The sequence below is a fragment of the Melospiza melodia genome, chromosome 13 (genome assembly GCF_035770615.1).
Source record: "Melospiza melodia melodia isolate bMelMel2 chromosome 13, bMelMel2.pri, whole genome shotgun sequence".
NCBI classification, from domain to species: domain Eukaryota; kingdom Metazoa; phylum Chordata; class Aves; order Passeriformes; family Passerellidae; genus Melospiza; species Melospiza melodia.
This window is the reverse complement of record NC_086206.1, coordinates 7,073,747-7,096,452: the sequence shown is the minus strand read 5'-3', so window position 1 is coordinate 7,096,452 and position 22,706 is coordinate 7,073,747. Positions and strand designations below refer to the sequence as shown.

Genomic DNA, 22,706 nt, shown 5'->3' with positions numbered 1-22,706 from the left:
TAATAACAGCACAGTAAGTTTGCTGCAGTCATACCATCCTAAAGTTCCAATAGATAACAGCAAAAGGATAAAAGCCAGGCCCTCACAGCAGTGTGTGTTACAGCTTACACTGGACATATATTTTTAGCTCATCTGACACTATCTTTTTTCCACTGAAGTGCAATGAATTTAAAGCCTTCAAGTGGAAACACCCACAATAAGAACTAAAAGAAGAAATTTAAAACTAAATATTTTTAAAATATTTAAACCAGAAAATTAACTCCTCAAGTTCTTTTGCTTTAACATGCAAGTTTCTTAGGAAAAACAATTCCATCTCCCAGGAGAACACACACACCAACATGATCCTGTGGTAATTACAGTCAAAAACACACAAACTCATTTTGTGTAAACTCCTTTCCCCCCCTGCACTGCCATGCTGCTGTGCCTCACTTCCCTCTGGTGCACTGCTGAACCAATGGACAGCACTGCTGTGGGTCATCATCTCTCTTCAGTTTTCTCCCCTATTTTCCAGTGCTGAGGTCTCACAGGCAGTTTCAGCTGGTGCACGACTGCATTCCTGCCCACAGGAATTATTTTGCTCTCCTTCCAGCTCCCTGCCCTAACTAGATGTTCAAGCCACCTCTCCTCTCCTGCCAGCACTGAAAATCTCAAGGCCATGCTGGGAGCACATTTAACAACCCAACTGAAAACTTTTTTATCTTTGTACCTGCTCATCTCAGGCTGCCTGTGCAGCTGTAGCTCGTTGGTGTGACAGGCAGACCAAAGGAAGGGAAAGATTTGGTAATGATCCTCTGCTCAGCAGCAGCCTTAAATCAGGCTCTAATTAGGAAATCCTAAACCCAGAAGTTCAGTGCACAACAGCAACTCTGCTCTGGTTTGGCAAACTAAAACCACTACACCTTCATACTTGAGTAATTGGCCCAATTTAAATAAGAGAATTTTAGGATTCCAGATGGATTTTCATGGCTATTTCTGGACAACACATTACAGAAACAACTTTCACACTTTCATTGTGTATATTCAAACCTTTGTAGACCTTTGTAGATGCAATAACCACACAAAATACTTCATTCTTTTTGGATATTGCCAAGTCATTTGATCAGCTGACTAATTTACTATCATCTAAGGTGTGCAAACCTATTTGTAATAGTGATAAAAAAGTTATGAATAATTTTATTTTTAATTCTAAACATTATTGAACCCAATACAACAGGTACCAGTTGGACATTATAGTATTTTGCAGTTATTCCATTTCTTTTATGCCTGTGCAATTTAATTTTATTGCAGCTTTAAAAAAAAAACTTTGTTATCTACTAAGATTTTGTTTTAAATCTTAACAGTCCTTGGTTATTTGGACACTGTAAAGCTGAATGCTCCAGACTGAACATTAGCACCACAGATAATATAATAATAATAATATTTGAACTGCCACAGAAGGAACACATTGACTGGACAAAAGTATTCTCTATTCAAGTGGAAGAGAAAATGTTTGTTGTAAGAAAAAAAAACAGTTTGGAAAAGAAGGGATTGAGCATTCAGATGGACTTATGTTACTAACATTTTCTGTGAAATTTCAATTGACATGGAGATACAAAGGATGGAGAAATAAAATAGGGAGTACTGTGGCATCTTCATTTTAGCTCAGTTTGTCATTGTGATGAAGACAGGAAAAAGAATCTTGGTTTTTCCAATTTTCTCTTGGGAGTGAAGGCACTTTTCCAAATTTGACATGTAAAGTTAATGTATTCTTTCACACAGGATATCTTTCTTCATGATGTAACAGTACTAATTTCTATTCTGCATTTTGTTTGAAAGTTAAGAAACAATCAACTTCTAATCCTTTCCATATCATTTCAAAAAGTAAGAAAGCACAACTATTCAATAGCACCTCTCCCTGTAAAAGGGTGACTAAAACAATACAACACCAAACTGTGCTGGGATCACTTCTATTAAGAGACCTGAATTGCTTCTCACAGTATTTATTTATGATTCACAAACAATACCAAGGCTCTGGGGAGATCAGAGAGAAGTCCAAAGCAGGACAGAACCTCCCTGCCCTGCTGTGAGCTGTTACTTACACTTCTCCTGGCAGGGTGCTCTCAGGAACGTACACGCAGTACGAGATGTTGGTGAACTGCGGCGGCCGGAACCCGGCAATCACAGACACAGAGGCTGGGGACCCTCTGCTGCCAAGCTTGTCTGCTGCTAGTACAGTCAGCAAATACTCCTTGTCCCTCACCAGTGGCAAACCTGTGCTTTTAATCCAGCCAGTGTCCTTCTCAACTTCAAATCTGTCTTCACCACCTGAAAGGAACATGTCCACAAATTGTCATCTATTCGAATATTTTTATTTGATTAAAATTAGGAGAATACAGTGCTAATTCCCAAGTTGGCTTTGTCTTAGGATCAGCATTCACACTAACCTTGAAAAGTTTGTTTGGAACTTACAAATCAGTCATTACATTCATCATTCATGACTGCATTTCAAAATTCTATTTCACTCTCTGGACAATTATCACTCTTCTTTATCACTGAACTATAAAATAGTCTAGATTGGGCGGGACCTGAAAGTCCATCTCATTCTACCCCCTACCATGGGCAGGGGTACTTCTTACAAGACCAGCCTGCTCCAAGCCCTGTCCAACCTGGCCTTGGACACTTCCAGGGATCCAGGGGCAGCCACAGCTTCTGTGGCTGGGCATCCCCACCCTCACAGGGAGGAATTTCTTCCCAGTATTCCACCTAAACCTATTCTCTGTCAGTTTAAGCCATTCCCCCTTGTCCTGTCACTCCAGGCTCTTCTGAATAGTCTCTCTCCATCTTTTATCCTCCAAAACTTTGCTGTTGCTTGACCCCAAGTATCCCTTACCAGAAAATACTCCACTGGAGAGGTATTGTTGCTCCTCATCTGCTCAGACATTTTTGAATTATTACTAAAGTTTCTTAAAAGGAGACACACAAAATACTATCACTGAGTTTGTACAAGATTTGCACAACCCAGACCTTTACAAGTTCTTTACAAATGAACCAGAAGCATGACTCCTACAAGGGATAGGATCATTAACCCTCCTCTCTACCCAACAAACTACTCCTCCACAGACTGTCTCATAAATACAGTCCCCATTGTTACCCCTTGCCAAAGCCTTGGCATTAACTGACTGCTCCTGTCCCCATTATACCCAGGGATATATATGGGCAAGAATTCAACTTTGCAAAGAAATATATCCATACAAAGAAATATATCCATCCAAAAAGTTTCTTTTTCTCACACACAGAGGTGAAGGTTTATGAACTTTTTGCAGGAGGAAGGGAAAATAAAACTGAAGCTAAAAAAGTCGTAATAGTGAGACATAATACTCAGGCAATGGGAGGGTTAAAATTTACCTTCCAAGAGAAAATATTCCACAGTTCCATGGATCCCTTCATCTGCATCCACAGCAAGCAGCTTGTACACCTCAGTGCCTGCTGCAGCCTCGGGGGAAACCACAGCCAGGAAGGGGAAAGGCTCCATGGCCCACTCAGGGACGTTGTCATTCACGTCTGTCACAGTAAGTGCCACGTGCACCAGGTACCAGTCCTTCCCTGAAGGGCACAGCAAAAGGAGAAATCATTAGACAGCTCCTTCATGGCACTGAGAGTAACAGGAAGCTCTCAGGACCTGAGTGTGCACCTCCTGCAATGCTGCTGGCACACAGGCCAGAAACACCTGGAGTCTGAAGTTCTTCTGGAATGAACAGCACCCAGGAACAATGTGGGGAAGAAATAACCAGCACAAGCACTGCAACACTGGGGCCACCCATATCACATTCTTCTGAGATCTCTTCCTAGGAAACGTCATACATTCTTACATTTTCAAACTTTAAATACCTTTTTTCTAAAAAGTGTTTTCTCTTTCTGAAGAAGGAAAAAAAAGCATCAAGTGTTTTGTTCATGCAAAGTTGCAGCAACTATGAATTTTGAAAGTTAAATACTTGTTGCCAAAAAATTCTAATCTACTCTAACCAATGATCTGCCCTTCTGCAAAGTTCACTGAAATCCTAATATAGTTTTCACTCTTATTTAAGTTGAAATATTATTAAATACCAATCAAAATCCAGAAGAACAAATCACCACAAAATGGAAATTTAAAATTTTCCAAAAATCAACACCTTAAGATCCTTAAAAATTGGGAAAAAAATATTTATTATACTTTTACCATTATTAAATTAAATCATGAAATAGCAAAGCTCCTAACAGAACTGCACTGGCACTGCACTGTGCTCCTTGAACATGGCCCAGGCCAAAGCTGCCATCTACACTGACAGCATCACTTAGCCACAAGCTTAATAATGGATGTGAAGAGTTTCTAAAGTTGATGGTGTTAATACTTGATTTCAGTGTTGATTTATTATTTATACATACATGAAAACATACAGACAAGCATTTATTTTCAAAACAGCTCTATGGGAATTGAAACAACATGCTAAAAGGAACATCTAAAACTACCAGTTTTAATTTAAAGCTGATTAATAATACAAAGACCTTAGTATTTAAGTATATATTGAAGTAGAAGGTGCTGCCAAAATATCTAATATTGCAGACAGGCTAAGGAAGCCTGTTCTCCCAGGAAGTTCACTTAGGCTGAACTGCTGTACTCATTCTCCCTCTCTACTGCAGTGTGATATCCCTCTACAAAAACCATCCCTATTCCAACTAAATTCTGTCCCTTTGTGTGAGGTACAGACATTCTCCCTTCACTCCCACAGAAGCACCTCCTGCAGCCTCAGCTTTCCACACTCAGGAGTTCCTGTCTGCTGGCATGTGGCAAGTTCAGCACAGCACACCAGGGCCTGCCATCTGTGAGCAAGCAGCTCGTGGGCTGTTGTAAAGAAAACTCCTTGGTGTTGTGACTGGCAAAGTCAGACAGAAGTTTCTTAGTTTAGATTCCTGAGACTTAATCCATCATGACCTTTGAGTACATCTATTTTTACCCAGAAAATTCTCTTAACAGAAAAAATCAGCAGTCACCCAGGATAATCACTGAGGCTGTCTTGAGTTCACCTTGTAAAATTGTATTAATTCATCTGTATTTTAAACCTGTGAGTGAGTACATGGCCTTTTTTTGTTTCTCTTAAGAGCAACAAAATGTATATTGACAGTAACTTGTTAAAGCCAAATTAATTTCTATATAATTATATCCTATACCCAGAATCTAATGTTCTAGGGAATATAAGTTTTACAGTAGCACATATAAAAAAACACTGCCTACAGCAAAACCCAATATCTAATTTATCAAACAGCAAATTACAGAAGTGAACAGTTTCCTGAAAGAGAAGCTGCATTGGGTTTGCCCATTAAACATGCACCACTGTAGAACATGGATACATGCAACATGTGTTCTGACATTTTCATGGCAAAATTCCCAATTCCCATGTACATCCAAGTCTTGCAAAGCCTTCCTGACTGTGGGACCCTCTGTGTGTTAGGTATCTGTACCTCTGCAGACAGAAGTGTTGCGAGGCCCAGTGAGAGGATGCTCAATTCAGCTTCTGTAGGCAGATGTTCTTTAAAACAGTGCCTGTGAACCAAAGTTTCCAAAGACAAACTCAAACTGCCTCACCACAAAACACAGCTGGCACTGAGGTGAGAGCACAGTTGCCCACTCTGGTGTTGCACTTCCCTTGCAGTCACCCAGGTTTAATTCCCTTCAGCATTCAGACAGACTCTGAAAGCAGCTGCTTTGCTTTCTCCTGGGTGTAGCACAAAAAAAGCCACAAGAAGCTGAAAAACCTTTTAAAAACCCTCAAATATGTCAAAAGCAGCAGCATGTATATTACTTCTCACTACCATACTAAATAGTACCAGATGTGTTTTAAATATTTGTGTTCTCATGTCAGAATGTGTGTCCCAAAAGTCCCAGGTCAGCCAGTCCAAGACGCCTGAAGAAAATGCAGAGGAGGGAACGTGCTGGACATTGATCCAAAGCTAAAATACACCACAGCAGCACACAGCAGGGTGAGCTCTACATGAGAAGTGCCAAATGCAGTCAGTGACTGCTTGAACATTCCTAATATTTTAATTAAAAGGTGTCCAAACAGAGAAGCTGCAAAAGAGAGAAGTTAATGTCAAAGTTGCCAGTCTCTTCTCCAAAGAACAGCTCTGGTGGAAGCTGCCCCAAGTTTGTAAATACCCACATTAGCCTAGTTTGCCTGGGCACACTGTGGGCTTAAAGTAGCAGCACTAAATTAGAAGCTGGGTTAAGAACCTCTGAAAATCTGCCCCTATAATAGCAAGACCTACTGAGGATTTGAATGCTACCTTGGTAACCCTGCTAGGAGTAGAAAGGTTACTGATGTTTGTCTCTCTGCTGTCTGGAAATCATTCTCCTAATCAGCCCCTGAACTCACTCGGGTTCAAGTCCTGCTAGAGTTCCTAACATGCATGTATTATGTATTCCTCTGTCCAAAAGTAAGTCCCAATTTAAGAATAATTCATTTTTATTGAAGAAGCAGTAATAAATTTGGTTACAAATCCCACTTTCATCACTTAACCAATGCCAATTCACTGAAAATCAATATGCTGATACTTAGAACATATTAATAACTGAGAAACAGTTGTAAGAAAACTGTGCAGAAGTGCATAAGCACCAAGCTTAATCCTCACATGCTCTAGAAAACTTTATTATTCAAAAACTCAAAGGACTTGGGCACATTCTTCCAGCTACTTGTATTTTAGCATTTAGGAGACCTTAGTGTTGGTCTGACATCTTGGCAAGACCAAAGCTTTCAGCAATATGTTGGTTACTTCTAAAACATGTGAATAACCTAAAGAATGTTGTTGGGACTATCAGGACAGTCAGCAGGAACTGCAGTGCAGGTAATGGAAGAGACATTTAAGTGCCTCTCTTGACCAGCATCCATTTCCACTGCATATGCCTCCACAGTTCTTATTGGTATATTATCCTCCACCATCAACCCCAGACAATCTGATTCGTAAGAAAAAATGCTGAATAAATCATCATGATTTCCCAGATAAAGGCAGTCTGGGGGAAAATGACTGCAAGTGAGTTTTCCCTTGACTGCATACCATATATCAAAGGAAAAACTGCAGCAGAAACACCGACCAGGACTGGACCTCTCTGCAGAGACCTCCAAATGTGACCTGACAACTTGTGGAAACAACATCAGGGTGCCCAGCGAAGCATGATGGGACAAGGGCTTGCCAGGGGACAGCCACTGTGATGAAGAGACTGACAGCAACAATAATGTCTGGGTAACATGTGGGTGTCCAGCAGGACAATGCATTAAGGATTTCAAAGTACATGATTTTTTTTAAGCATAACTCCACATTCTAATTAGCACAGCAAGTATTTCCAGGTTTTTGTTTGACTGTAATTACCATGGCACACACAAAAGGCAGGCTCTTGTGTTTTGTAACTGACACAGCTGCTTGCCTGCAGAACAGACCTTAAACCAGATTTTCAACTTATTTTGAATAAGGTACATAAAATTAATTTTCTCCCTTACTTATGAAAATTTTTCGTGCTTTAAGACAGTGGATGGATAGAAATTTTAGAAATACATACCTCCATATAGTTCAGGTGTCTCAATGCCTCTGTCCATCAAAACATCCCCATATGTACCTTACAGATACATTAATTAAATATGTACCTCAGTACATAAAAGTAACAGTACATGAACATGAATCTGCATTCATATGCTATGGTTAATGTAGTTTATTAGTACTATATGTGCAGCAATATTGCTACATTATAGAAGAATAAAATATGTTACAATTCCACTCAAATCTTAGCAGAAACAGCTTAAAACTGATAATCCTCTGTGGATTTGGGTTAAGTCCTACAAACACACAGAGAGGTTCTACTGAAATTATCTGTTCCCAATACCAGGCCCTGACAAGCAGTGGAGATATCTGCCACTACATCCAGCAGTGCAAGTCAGCCACTACTGAGATCCTAAGTCAGAAATCTGACCCAGGCTTCATTTTCCCAAAAAGAATTTTCAAACTTTTGTGTAACACAATAGCAATTACAGCTGTCTCAATATTAAATGCTAGATGTTTGACTTTTAAGCCAGGCACACCATAGATACTTACACAATGTCATCCATTCAAAAGAAATCCTACTCAAAGAATGGTTCTGCTAATTAGACTGTTGGCATACACAGATTTTGCATTTGACAGATTTTCTTCCCTAGCTTCAGACAACAGAAAAATTTAAATTGCTTTCTCACAGATACTGAGCAAGAGGAGATAAAACACAAAATGGCCCTTGCTGCTCATGAACATGACAGGAACATAACACTGGAATATCTTATGTCAAAAATGAGTATTTTTAAAAGTCATAGAGAAAATAATGCTTCCTATTCAAAAGGGTAAAATCATCTTTTTATTTAATCAGAAAGTATATTTCCTCTTATTTTTCTTCAACATGGAAAATAGCAAAAACAGGTTCTATAAGCAGATTGCTTTTCCCACATATTTGCAAACACCATTTATTTGCCCTTTGCAGTATCAAATCTAAGCCCCCTCCACAGCTCTCTTTTCAATTTATACAGGAAACTAAAACTAAAATTATAAACTCTAGTCCAGAGGTTTTTCCTACTTTAGCTGCTTAATTCCCTATTAGAGTCAATTCGTGTATCATCAAAAATCCTTCTTAGGGCAGCTCATCCTGAAGTCTGCTTTTTTCCTCTCTGATATTCCCTCCAGTTGGAGTTACTTCCTTTTAACTTCATATTACTGACAAAAGCTGTAGCACTGAAATTCATTCCCTATCACCAAAATCAATCTTCATAATCCACTGCTGAAACTTCATCATAGGTATCTATCTGTAATTGCTTATTTTTCATGCCTATCTGTGGTTGAAAACTGATAAACAGAAGGATTTATTATACTGCCTTGCTCTGAAATCCAACCACATTAGGTGAGGTAATACACTATAGCTGGCCACCTTTCTGCTCACAGGAAATATATTATAGATCATCAGTCATCATTTTCATCCCTTGGAGAAAAAAGAAAAACAAACAAAAAATTAAATAACTTGCTGGGAAGTTTAATCATAGTAAAAATGGAAATAAATGGTGATGAGTCAGTAAAAAACAGGGAAAGTCTCTAAAATATTTAAACTGCAATAACAACAACCAAACAAAACAGGGAAAAGCCTTAATACTCATACACTATGAAGACTGGGTTACACTTCCCACATCAAATTGAAGACATACAGAGGAACTAAGGAAGGGAAAGCCCTCTCAAAATCATGAACTTTTTGGGACAGTTCAACTTAAAGACTTGTCAGAATGGAAGAACATACTGAAAATTACAAAAACCAATCGAGTATCTTGATGGGATAATGGTTCTCTTCTGCTTTAGGTTTTTACAGCTTTACTGAATCCAGGCTTATTTAAAAAATCTCTTCTGTGATGTTCACCATTAGTTTTCTGGGAGGTGATTTTAACATAAAGTAACACAAACCAGTTGCTCCAACCTGCTGTTGCAGCTGGTTATAAAGGCTCCTTGGATTGCAGAGAGATATTGCAAACTGATACATCCTGTCATTTCAGACAGCAACTGGAAAAAATATTCCCCCACCTACCAATGAAGTTACACCAAAGGTGGCAGGAAGAAGACAAAGGATTTAATACTTAATCATTCAGTTAACAGCAACTTCTCTGGGCTTTTCTGGTTAAACCAAGCCCTGAAAATCAAGCCTGCTGAAGCTGACTGCATTTCAAACACTGTAGGTCAGAGCTGCCTCTAAACCCATCTCTTTTCACCATGTCATTTTAAAAGATGCTGTCAATCTGTGAAATCCTATGTATTCTCAGACTTCTGATTGCATTAGGATTATATGACTGTCTTTTCTCTCAAAAATCCAATGGATAATTCTATAAGACGAGACTTGGAAATAAAATCCTTATATTCATGCAAAATGTAGGCTTCTCTGCATCAGTGTAATTGATAAAACTGACAATGCCAGACATTCTGATTTCTAAAAATCTGACAATAGAGAATATGTAGTTGACTGAACATGTCTCTGCAATTGTGGACAAACATTATACATTCCTTGAATGTTCTGAGGGAAGAGGTATTATATTATCATGATTAAACCACAATGGGTGAGAAGCTAGGCTGCTCCTGGCATTTTCAGGTCATTACAATTTACTTTTAAAAGAAGATTATGAGAGTGTTAAAAGTCTTGCAAGCCTTGAGGTTACTACTGCTATTACATACTACCCTAAATCCATCAGCAAATTAAGTATTCAAGCTGGGATTTTTCTTTATGGCTTGTGGGTTTTTTTAGGTTGCTCCCACTTTTTACCCTAAATAGGCAAATGTTTTTTAAAAACTTGGGGGTTTTATTTGGGTTACTCCAAGTTAAATGTTTGGAGTTGGTTGAGGGGATATTGAGGTTTTGAAGACCCTCAGCAAATATCATATTGTGTTATTTTAAAACCTTACTCTACAATATGTCTTCATGTAAAATACCTACTGAGTATAGAGTTTGGGAAGACACATCTTCAGAAAAAAATCTTAATGCCCTAAGCCTCTAGCTGCAATCAGGAGAAATCTCTTTTCCCATTTTCATACCATAACATGAGATAAAAGCTACTGGTTATTGTACCCAGTCCTACTGTATATCCTTCAAAAAATAGGACAATTATGCACAAACATTTCTCTACTGTCATTTCTGAAAATTCCTGAGGTATATGATGGGCTACTTTTAAGTACAGTAGTTTGCTCATTCATAAAACATAAACCTTCTAAAGAGATAACTTTGATGGGCTCAAGCTGGGGACAGCCCATGTTCTCTCCTAATATGCCTCATCTTTTTTGCAGACAGAATAATGACAGCCTGGCATGTCTCTGCTCCTTACCATCATACAGCTTTTAAAATAAAAGTTAAAGCAAACCAGAAAACAAAAGTAAAGAAAGCACCAGAGGAGCTCAATGATCAGGCAGAAAGGATATTAGCATAAATAATCAATTAAAAGACATTAAGGTGATGACCATGTTATCAGGGACTGCCAGTGTGGCATCAATCTTCTGACAGTGGCAGTCGGGGAAACCAAGCGTGCCCAGATGTGAAATAATGACTGCAAATTAATAATCACAAGAGACATCCTTAAATAACAAAACATGTGTCTTAATGAATTACTATTGATTGCAAAAAGCATTATCATAAATAGAGGACTTGGCTAAAGCAGGAGCAGCCTCTGTGCCACTGTGAGATGGCAAGTTCTGATGAAATCTTCCTTAGAGGTTCTTGGGGAAAATCCAGCTTGTTTTTCCATAGTCTTTCATGGGCAAGGAGGAAAAAATTTTAAAAAAGGGGAAAAAAAAGTAAAAATGCCACCACAATCAGTAGCTTCACCAACAGAGCCTGCTGTACATCCTTGGATCACTGTGGAATCCTAGAATGATTTGGGTTGGAAAGGACCTTAGAGCTCATCTCCTTCCAACCTCCTGCCATGGGCGGGACACCTCACCCTAAACCAAGCTGCTCCAGGCCCCATCCAGCCTGGCCTGGATGTTCTATAATTTATTTATTCTATCAAATGGTCAAATTTGTGCTGAAATTTAGTTGGATTTTGAGAAAAAAAGAAGTTCATTTCCTTTGTAGAAACTGAATGTTTGAGATGATAAACCGCCAGAAGATCTAAACAGCTTTGGTGTTCAAGTCACAGCAGTCTCAGAAAGATATTTTTAATCTGACTGCTTGGAATAAAAAGCAGGAAATTTCAAAATATTCAGACTGATCAAACACCAAGATGGTGCTCCACAGCTTCCTCAGACATTCCTTTCTGCCACAGATCAGTAACACTCCAAGCCTGTAAACACCCAGAGCTGTCCTGAATGCTCACAAAACACACTTTTTTTTACTTAAGTGCATGAAACCCACTGCTGTTTAATGAAACCCATCTGCTGGATAATAGATAATGATTTCAACTTAAGCTCAGCTTGAAGTGCAACTGTTGACAGCTGTAATTCATGAAAGAGGTAATAAGAAATGTAAAAGGCAAAACATCACCCAGAAGCTACTTAATTCTTAGGAATGATCCCCCCAGAATCAGTACAGCTAGTAGGGGAATAAGGCCTCAGATAAAATTAAAACAGATGATCCTTGACTTCCAAGCACAAAATCCTTCAAGGTGGAAATATTCCAAAATTGGGATCTCCACTCTCTATGTTGATTTAAACAGGATAAACATATTTAACATACAAGAGATGCTGTGAACTGTTGGAAGGCATGTCAAACATCACCCTCAGTGAATCCCCTGATGAGAAAAAATGAATGACAGGAGATTACAAAGCTAAAGCTCATGGATCAAGTAAGGTCAAGGGAGCTTGAGACAGCAGGATTAGAGAGGTGGGATCTTTAATGCACTTCCCCCAAGCACTAATGGAATAATAATGGCTCCTTCTCAAATTAAATGCTACCCCATGTTGAAATATTAATGTGTATGACAGTCTAAGAAATTTTACCTTCTGCTCACTGGGCAGAAACTTAAAATAGCATTATGCATTTGCAAAGAGTAAATCATGTCCCAATAAATTGAATGGCATAAAATCCTGAAATGCCACCAAAAAATGTGAGCATAACCATCAGTTCTTCCAGGCAAGGTTAACTGAAGAATTTAACCCAGGGCTGAGTGATCAGTGGGGTCACCAGAGGAAACTCCTCCTCCTCAAGGACCATGTGCCAAAAAACACATTAAGCCCTGAAATTCTGCCATTCTCTTTAGCATTTCATGGCACAAACTAATGCATTGGGTGTTCCTGGTGTTTCCCTTTGGTTTGAGATTGTAAAGTTTGTGCTTTGGTTTATTTTCTTTTGGATGAAATGTTTGCTAATTACAAAAAACATAAATATTGCCAGGCCATTCTTCAATTTCAAGTGTTTTCAGCTCTTGAGATTGATTTTTCTGTCTGGTGCCAAGGCAGAACCTCACAGCACGTTCCAGTATCTGAAGGACTCTGCAGGGAAGCCAGTGGGACACCCTTTGTCAGGAAGTGCAGTGACAAGAAAAGGAGTCATGGGTACAAATTTGAAGAGAGGAAATTTAGGTTAGGATGTTAGGAAGAAATCTTTTACTGTGAGACTGGTGAGAGACTTGAAGAGGTGTCTCAGGGAGGTTGTGGGTGATCCCAGCCTGGCACTGTTCAAGTTTAGGTTGGGTAAGAGCTCACCTGAAGCTGAAACACCAACCAAGGCACTATGTCCTCTCTTGTCCAGGCCCTGAAACTCCTCCACAGGCACAGGAGAACCCATTCCATTAAAAAAAAAACCAAAACAAAACAAACCCACAACAAACAAAAAAAAACTCAAACAAAAAACAGAAACCAAACAAAACCCATCCATTCAAAAGTCCAGATTTTTCTGTTGCTACTTTTAGTGACTAATTGCTGCCTTCAGAAAACAAAAAGTATGATAAAACTAAATCTACAATGTATCAAAAAAAGAGAGAATTAATCACACAATGAATAAGCAGAACTAGTAACATAGTATTTCCTCTACAGATTGCAGTTAATTTTACTGTAGCAGTAAAACAGACCAAATTGTTATTTCAAAGAATAAAAAAAGGATTGTTTTCAGGCATCTACATTAAAATAAAACCATTACATTGATAAGCAAAATATGTCTGGTCACAAAGCAACCTCAGCATGTAATGCACTGGTAATGATAATAATTATGGTAGTGATTTGTGCACATCACTAACAAAAATCTTAGAGCTCAACTGCAGCTTTGCCAAAAAACCTCTACCCTGGATGCTGAAAAGTTCTTCAGACTGCAAAACCCCCTTAAATCTACCCCTGACATGGGTGAACCAGCACAAAGTCTGTGGTCTACCAAGAGATACCCAGGCAGTGATGAGTGAGTGTGTTACCCTGGTAGGCATCTGCCAGGCCAAGCACAGTGAGCTCCCTTAGCTCATACCTTCAACAAAATGCAACTCAGGGAGAGAAAACCCCTCCTTGTCATCAACATGTGGGAGAAATCTGGATATTGAGATACTAAAGGTCTGGCTGCATCTGGAACCCCAGCCCTGCACACACTGCTGTGCTGATTATCCAGGACAGAATTGAGAGGAAGTAAACAGAAAAACATTCCAAATTCTCTTTTAGCTAAAGGGGGAAAATAAAGAAACATACAGCCTGTTACATGCCACTTGAAGAAAACTGAATTCAGGCAAAGGACATCTACACAGTCCCATTTATGAGCTAAAGAGTGGGGGCTGTCACAAACTAGGAATAAACTGCTCAATGTTGCTTTATTACCATATACCCATCTTCCTGCTACTAATTTGAGAATGGTCCATCAGCCAAAAAAGAAAAAACCAAACCAAAACTACAGTTGTGCCCAGAGATGCATTAGGATCACTTGTGGCACAATGCTTTTAAGCACTTTTTACTGCTGTAAGTCATGAAGTGCACATTACATATGAATCTCAATAAACTACACTGAAAAGATAAAGCAAAAGAGGGTAGACTTTATATGCTAAAGTATTTAAACATCTTGTCTTATCCTCAACGTCATTGCCTGGGTTAAAGAAGAGAGTAATGACAGAATTCATTATTGGTTCATTACAGTTCACAGTTACCAGGCAGCAAGAAGAGTGGAAAGTAAAAAAAAAAATTTGAAGAAATTAATACAACTTTATACCACTTGAGAATAAATAGACACCTGATATCATAAACTCTAATGCTAGAAACCCACAGCTACTGAAATGTTTATGGTTATGTGTAATGTAAAATAAGTGACCACAAATGCTAAAAGCAAAGTAAATAAACTGGAGAAAGAACCTGAACATGCACTTTTATTCACAACAAAATTCAGTGTAGCCATCTCCACACTTTAGTTCATCCTGAAAGTTCACTTCTGTAAATACTTAAAAACTTGTGTTTTCTCCTGGAGCTTTTGCAATATTTTGCACCTGTTTTAGACTAAGAAAAACACATAGTTATGGTAGGCATCTTTTCTCCTATCCCTTCCTTTTGGTTTTCTTTCTACAGATTACTGCAGTTTGGACTGTGAGCAAGCAGAGAGACAGAACTTTCTAAATCTGTTTCAAAGATTATGTTAAATGTGCTTTAACGTAGTATGAAAGGAGTATGAAAGCATTCTGCAACTTGAAAGAGTTTTGAAAGTACCAAGTTTTTATTAACCTTTAACTGATTAAAACAGTAGTATTAAATGTATTTTGAATTTGGTCTCCTTTGAACCAAGAAACTTAAAATCATCACTACCTAAAGTATGGCATTTGTCTGTCCACAATTAATTGCTGTCTAACTAATCTGAGTCAGAACTTAGTCCTACATATTTCTTAGAGATTTATTCTCTTACTACTACATACTACCAGCACTAATACATTAGGCTAGTGGAAAATGCCCCAAAGTACTTAGTGAAAGTACATGATGGTTAAAAAAAAAAGTCCCTGAAATTAAGTTAAAACTTGTTTCAGACTTTTTTAAACTCCATTAGCAAGCCTTGCCCTGGAAGTGAAATCTCAGGCATGACAGAATGACAAGCTCTGTTCCAGGCAATCTCAGACTTCTATATTCAGACTAGGTAGGGGAAAAACCGATCACAAAGGTGAGACCAGCATTAACCCGGGGCAAGGTTAGCTACCACTGCTCCAACAACATCTTCGTGATCCTGACAGAGGGAACTGACACCAGCAAAGGGCTGGAACTTGAGCTCCATGACAGAGCGGTGAACAGCCCAGCAGCACGCTCGGATTGACCCGATGGGTTCTGTCACTGCCTCGGAGCAATGACATTCCCCTCGGCAGGCGGCCTTGCTCAAGAGTGACTAGCGGGGGTAGGACACACAAAGCGCTGCGGTTTGGAAATTGGTCTGTCAAGCTCTTGGTCTGCAGCCAAAGCTCAGGCTGGAACACAGCACAAAGCCGGTGCGAGTGACTGACACCAACACGCGACAGCGACAGGCGCGACAAAACCCCAGGGAGGAGGCGAGGAGGATCTGAGAGCGGCTCCTCAGAGCCGAGCGAAAGGAGCTGCCGGGGTAGCCTCGCCTCACAGGGGGAAGGATCCGTGTCACCGAAACTGCCGGCGCTAATTAGAGCCCTGCAGGCATCCTCAGGGACTGCCAGGCACCGAGGAATAAACTGCCTCACTCCTATGGGCTGCCCCTCAGCCAAAGGCAGCGAGATAAGGGAGAGCAATCGCGTGGGAAGCTTTTCATCTCTCCCGCCCGCGCTGCTCTGTGGCTGAGGGAAATCACCCTGAGCAGCTGCACTGCCGAGCACTTCATCGCTCTCACAAGCACTAAAAGTCCCATCGAGCCAAACCCTTCCTGGACCCCTCCAAGATGAAATCAGGCCAAGCAACTCATGTCTTCTGATAAGATTTTCTCCAGAATACTCGTTCTGGGCAATCTCTGCAATATTGTTACAATCGCAAGTAACATAAAAATTAAAAAAGCGACATGGTGAATGGGCAGAGATATCCACCATTCATAAATTAAAAATATGCTTAAACTAATCGGTATTTTCATAGGTGAAAAATATTAGCCAACATCACAATTTAAAAGGAAAAGAGAATTTTAAAAAGCAATATATGTAATCAGCAAATGAAATTAGCTATTCCATTTAATTTGAGTAAGAGCTTGTGAAAAATGACAGTATAAGTCACAGACATGCCATTTTAATGGTGTACATTGAACTCCTGAGGTATTTTTTAAAAGAACAGCTACCTAAACACAAGGACTCCAGTCCTGCAAAACCCCACATCATGCTTGTGAGTCAAACACGCTCAACTTTAATAATGACTCAAAACTCAATGGCTTCAGCTGCATGCTGCAAATTAGGCACTTACAGGATGAGCGCTACAGAGAATATTTTAATAACAAACCCCTGTACTGTGTCTTGACCACTCACTAACAACTAAGAATTCTTACCGGTGAAACACTTAAACTCTGCTAAACACCTTACTGCTCCAAGCATTTTCACACAGCTGTACAGTCCACTTTTCCTAAGCTACATAGTGCCTCTTGTCACTTCTAGTGTTTTTAATGATAATAGTTTACAGATTTAAAAGACCAAAAGTACATTCCACAACACTGCATATGACACCTGATGCTAAACCACCTAAGTTAGATGCTTAGTCTGCAGTCACCTGGAGACAAACTGTTGTCACCTGGAGACAAGCTGTCCTCAGCCTCCCCGATGGGACCAGACCACTACTCCGTCTAAGACTTTGCCTAACACGCACCTCGGCGCTCCTGGACGCGGACGACGAGTTCCCAGGCGGCCACGGCCTCCCTGTCCAGGGCGGCGCGCAGCGTCACCTCGCCGCTCTCTCGCTCCACGCTCACCGGCGATTCCTCGACGGGCGGCGACAGCAGCTCGAACCAGGCGGAGGCGAAGCGCGCCGGGGCCAGGGTGGCCAGGCGGGTGCCCGGCCGGGCGTCCTCGGGCAGGGCGAGCGCCAGGGGCGCGGCGGGCGGCAGCGCGGCCCGGCGGCGGCGGGGCGGCGGCGGCGGGAGGCGCTTGGGCTGCGGCAGCACCTCCAGCTCCAGGGGCTCGCTGAGCAGCGCGGGCCGGCCGCGGTCCCGCGCGTAGACGCGCAGCGGGATGGGAGCGCGCAGGTGGAGCAGGGAGCTCACCAGCACCACGCGGCCGCTGCGTGGCACCACGAAGAAGTGCGCGCTGCGCGGGAGGGCGAAGTAGCGCAGCTCCGCGTTGACGCCCGCATCCGCGTCCTCGGCCCGCGCCTGCCACACCTGGGATTTAAGCGCCAGCGTCTCCTCCACGCGGAGCTGCGCGGAGCCGGGCCCCACGAAGCGCGGCGCGTTGTCGTTGTCGTCCAGGACGCGCACGGTGAGCGCGGCCAGCTCGGCGGGCGCGGCGCCCTGGGGCGCGCAGCGCTTGCAGCACAGCCCCAGGCGGAGCGAGTAGAGCGCCCGCGCCTCGCGGTCCAGCGGGCGGCGGGTGCGCAGCCACACGCGGGCCGTGCGCGCGTCCAGCGACACCTGGAAGTGCGAGTGTCCCTCGCCCAGCAGCTGCAGGTGCCAGCGGCGCCCCTGCACCTTGGCGCACCAGGGCTCGGGCCCCAGCCGCGTCAGGGGGATGCTGAGCCCGCGCACCCGCGTGCCCGCCGGCCGGTTCTCCGCGACGTGCCCGTCGAACGAGGGTGTCCTGCGCGGGGCGGCGCGGGCGGCGGCCAGAGCCCAGCAGAGCAGCAGGCAGCCGGCGGCGCGCCGCGCTCCGCGGGGGCCCATGCCGGCTGCGAGCGGCGGCGGCTGCGGGCGGGCGGGTGCGCGGCGCTCCCCGCGCTGCCCGGCCCCGCTGCCGCTCCCCGCAGTGGGCGGGCGGGGAGGGGCCGGGGCACACGGGGCCGCTCCCGCCCCCGCCCTGCCTTCCCCCGCTCCGGGAGCGCTCGGAGCGAAGCGTCCCGTGCGCCGGCCGCAGGATGTCCCCGCCGGGCGCTGCCCGAACGATGCCGCTGATGGAACACGCCGCCGCTCGCTTCTCCTCCTCCGGCGGCCGCGGGCAGCAGCGCGCAGGTGATGTCCTGCAGTCTCTCACATGTCAAGCAAGCCCTCCTAGCACCCCGGTGTCCCCTGAAAACATTTAATTGCTGATTTCTAGACAGCTACCTATTGTAGGTATGCCAGTTTTGCTCTCAGCTTGTACTTGAGGGCTGTCACTGACCTGAAGTCACATCTTTGGTCACAATTAATCAGCTCCCTTATATCTCCGGATTTGTGAAGGTAAACAAATTCTTGATGAAATGTAGCTTGACTAAAGAATGATACTGGTGATAACCAGAGAGAAATATAACCCAACATTTATTTGCCTGTTTGGATTTTTAGAGTAAAACTAAAAACCCAATAAAAGTAAATTTCGCCATGTTATGACTACATAAATCAGGGATGTTGTAGAAAAAGTCACTAGATTATGCAATTCCTCTTCAAAACAGATCAGTGCTTTCAAGAATAAAGTCCAAAACAATACAAAATGGGTATTGGCTATGTTTATGTACTACATGAATCATTTAAGATTAAGAATCATTCTGAGATTAAAGAACAGCAAAATAATAAAAGATACTCTGTATTGGTCACATTACTCAAATTTCATGAGTATGAATAATGTTTACATTTCTCATAAAACAATGTATATGTATACCACTCAAGACTGTGAAAAAGTTCACGGACACAAAATTGTTCTTTCCTGTAAGCCTTTTGGAGAAACTGGTTGTCTTTTTGGGGAATTGGCAGTCCAGGATCAAGTAGGAACCTATGGGAGACTCAGAATGAAAAATCCAAGTGCTCAACAGGGAGTGACCTTCTCCATTTTGTCCTGCAAGCAATTAGGGAGAAACAAATCATCAGCTTCACACAATCTCTCCATTTATGCCTCACATTGAAATGTCTCTATAAAAGCACCTCCTATATGGGATGTTATCTTCAGTGCTTTTGTCGGGGCTCTTTTTTGGCCTTAAAATAGAAAATTTTACACTTGTGGATGTGTACAGAGCAAAGGGCAATAAAGAATGGAATGGGATAGGAAGAACCCATAATTTGGTCACAAAGATTTATGTGGCTTCAAGATGAAAGGATTTTCCCAAGAGTTTCCTTGGTAGTAGGATACTACAAGGAATCTACAATTACTATTACATCAAATTTTGATCAAAACATTTTGTGAGAGCGTTTTAGTGAGTTCTGTTTTCTACATCCACTAGGATTTACCTCTGTAAAAACATACAGGAACAGTGCTATGTTTTGCAAGGTCTTTCACTTCTGCATCAGAAGTTCCACAGAGAAGTAATTTAAACACATATGTGGTTTCAACAGACTAAAGATGAGCCTCATTCGTGATTTCAAATGCAGAACTCAAACTATGTTATCCTAATCAGCATGTAGACATGAAACTGGGAGATTGCACAAGGTTTTTTAGAAAAAATAGAGACCTTATACCATTGTTTATTAAAAAAATAAAAGTATGTTGTTTTATAGTTCACTGCCCTATGGTAATCACAGAGAAATACTTGAGACTCTCTAATCCTATTACCAACCCTGCAAATCAGTGGGAATGTGAATTGGTGCCCTGGATGTTGAATAGTCAGAGTCCTCCTGACTTCAGCCCGCCTCCAGAACTCCTGACCACGGTGCCTTTACAGCACAAGCTCCTCAGGTCTTCTGCTTCACAAGTCTGTTGAGATCTAGAATACATCATTCACATATCATTTGCTTCCTTTCCCTGACTGCTGAACAGCACTCTCTGCAGTCCCATCAGGTTCTCTCAATGTTCCAGACCATCCTCCCATTTACAAAATCTTTTATTTCTCTTATTTCTAAATTTGGATTTGTCAAAATGCACCAGTTCTTGCATTAAAGCAAGAAATGTTTTGGTCCTGCCTTGAATTACCTGTGTGCATCTTTTATTACAGTAACTTGAAGTTTCCCTCTTTTCTCTCTGTAAAATTCAGGATTTACAACCCTCAGGGTACACCTACATACCTGAGAGTAAACCTCCTGCCCAGGCTCAGGGGCTGCAGATTCTTGCAAGCCTGGAGTGCAGGTGAGCATCATTTCCAGAGATTTCACATGACCACAGATCTCTCCTGGTCACACACAGCATCAGGCAAAACCAACCTGCTGCTTACTGAGGTTCATCTATGTGACCAGGTAATGGCAAAGCCAAGACAAAATCATAAGCTCTGTCAATGTTATGAATTCGTGTTAGTGATTTATATATAAACATAATTTTTTTACAGAAACATCATGACAAGCATTTGATGGAGAATTTGCAGTTTACAAATCAAAATTCCTCTGAAATATGAGCAGGAAACATTCTGAGGAAAACCTTGCCTTAACCTTCTGGGACTGCAGTGTCAATATTGAGGCAGGAGAGAAGAACAAGACATTCTCCCTGGGTTACATATACCTTGTAGCTGAAGAGCTGGATGGCTTTGGGAAAAGTGGGACAATCAACTTTGCTTTTGATCAAAAGGAGAATATGCCTGAAGCAGTGAGTGCTCTTGACTGCCACATACTCAATAGCTGGCTTTCCTGGAGAAGAAAGGGGCTGGAAGTCCCCTAAGATCTTTTACTATAAATAACTGTAAATATATAATCCTAACAGAATTAATTGACCCCTCTGGAGCAAGATGTGTGTGGCACCAGGTGCACCTGCCAGACATTCCCGTCAAGCACAAGTTTAAACCCTCAGGAAGGGCTCTGCTCTGCTGCATGGCAGCCAAAGGAAGCTCTTCCTGCACTATTTACTCCCCAGGCAGGATTCTACAAGTGTCCTGGCAAGCAGGTCTGCAGGAGCCAGCCCAGAGTGACACAACAGCCCCTGTGCAATTTGAGATGCTTTGTACATTGCCACTTTTCATAGCAACACTTGTAGCTCCATTTTCCCAAATGCAAGTACAAGCCCTAATCCTTTCCTGTATAATTTTGCAAATTAAACCTAAATTATTCAGAAGTGCAGCTGTTGTTGTGTAATCCTTCCTAGTTCTTTATGCAGCTTTCTGTCTATAAGTCACAAATTTTTCTTGCAATCTAGTGCTGAAATAAGTGCAAGAAACACCTTCTGTCATGCTAAAAGCAGAATTCTTCATCCAATAGGGAAAAGCTAGTGACTTTTTCAGTATCTTTCATTATTTTATAACAATTACTTTCCAGTTTATTTCAACCAGCTGGAAGACCCTTTCTGCTGTTAGCATGGTGTGCTATGTACAAATCCAAGTTTAGAGCAAATGTTTTAATTACAATAACATACAAATACAGCTGGAAACACCTCCTACATGACTTATAATGACATTAAATCAGCTGTACCACCACAGCAAGAAGGGAAACCTGAGGTGTGGTGAAATCTGACAAGACAGCCACAATCAATTGTCACTAATCACACTCTAAAGGTATTCTCTGCTTTCCCTGGCTGGTGCCTTTCTGCTTACCAGTAGAAGCACATCATTAATAATGTCCCTAAACAGTTTGCAAACCTTTACAGAAAAGCTTTTCTTAAGCCCCTAAGTCTGCACATGATAAAGTTTTTTTGACTTGTGACTAACACAGAAAAAAATATTTTAAAAAATTTTTAAAAATAATGATTTTTGCATGACTTTATCCTATTCTCTAAATGCTCATTTTTCTCAAGACTCTGTTCCATCCCCATAGTGCCTTAACAAAATGTCTGTGAGAAGCAGACTGCTGTTTTCACATTCAACACATAAAATACAACAAACACATATGCCAAACACTAAATTTTAGTAAATCTTGTTCTGATTTTTTTCAATTATTTGTATCTTGCAATAACCATAAAGAACCCATTCATTCTTGCTTCTCTTTCTTATTCACAAGTGTAATTCTCCACTACTTCAGTATCTTTTGTTTTGGTCATCATGTTTCTCTATGTGTGAAACCCAAATTATTTTTGACTCAGCAAAACATATCAGAAGAACAAATTACATGGTCAGAATGTGCAGATTTGGCAAAGAAAATGCCTCTGATTCCATTCTGCCCAGCTTTCAGCAGAAGCCAGGCAGGCTTATTGTGAGCTGCTCAGCATCTGGCCTAAAGGGCTGCTGAGAACCTGGCATTCCAGATTGCCCAGTTCTGGGAGGACATCACTGGACTGCAGCCCTGTGGGATGTGAGGGCTCCCAGGGTCTGGAGCAGATAACTGCTACAAAATCAGAGAGCCCACATCTGCCAAGGGCAGCAGCTCTGAAAGC

General features: G+C 41.7%; 1 protein-coding gene across 1 annotated transcript in view; it reads right to left on the bottom strand.

Moving 5' to 3' along the window:
* LOC134424154 (neural-cadherin-like) overlaps positions 1-18,241 on the bottom strand; it is a 60,439-nt gene extending 42,198 nt beyond the window's left edge. Inside the window, exons 1-3 of the mRNA XM_063167678.1 lie at positions 17,233-18,241; positions 3,385-3,582; positions 2,079-2,304 (exon numbers count right to left, since the gene is read on the bottom strand). Of these exons, the coding sequence (XP_063023748.1) occupies positions 2,079-2,304; positions 3,385-3,582; positions 17,233-18,241 (1,433 nt within the window). The remainder of the gene's footprint in view (positions 1-2,078; positions 2,305-3,384; positions 3,583-17,232) is intronic.
* Positions 18,242-22,706: the final 4,465 nt, after the last annotated feature.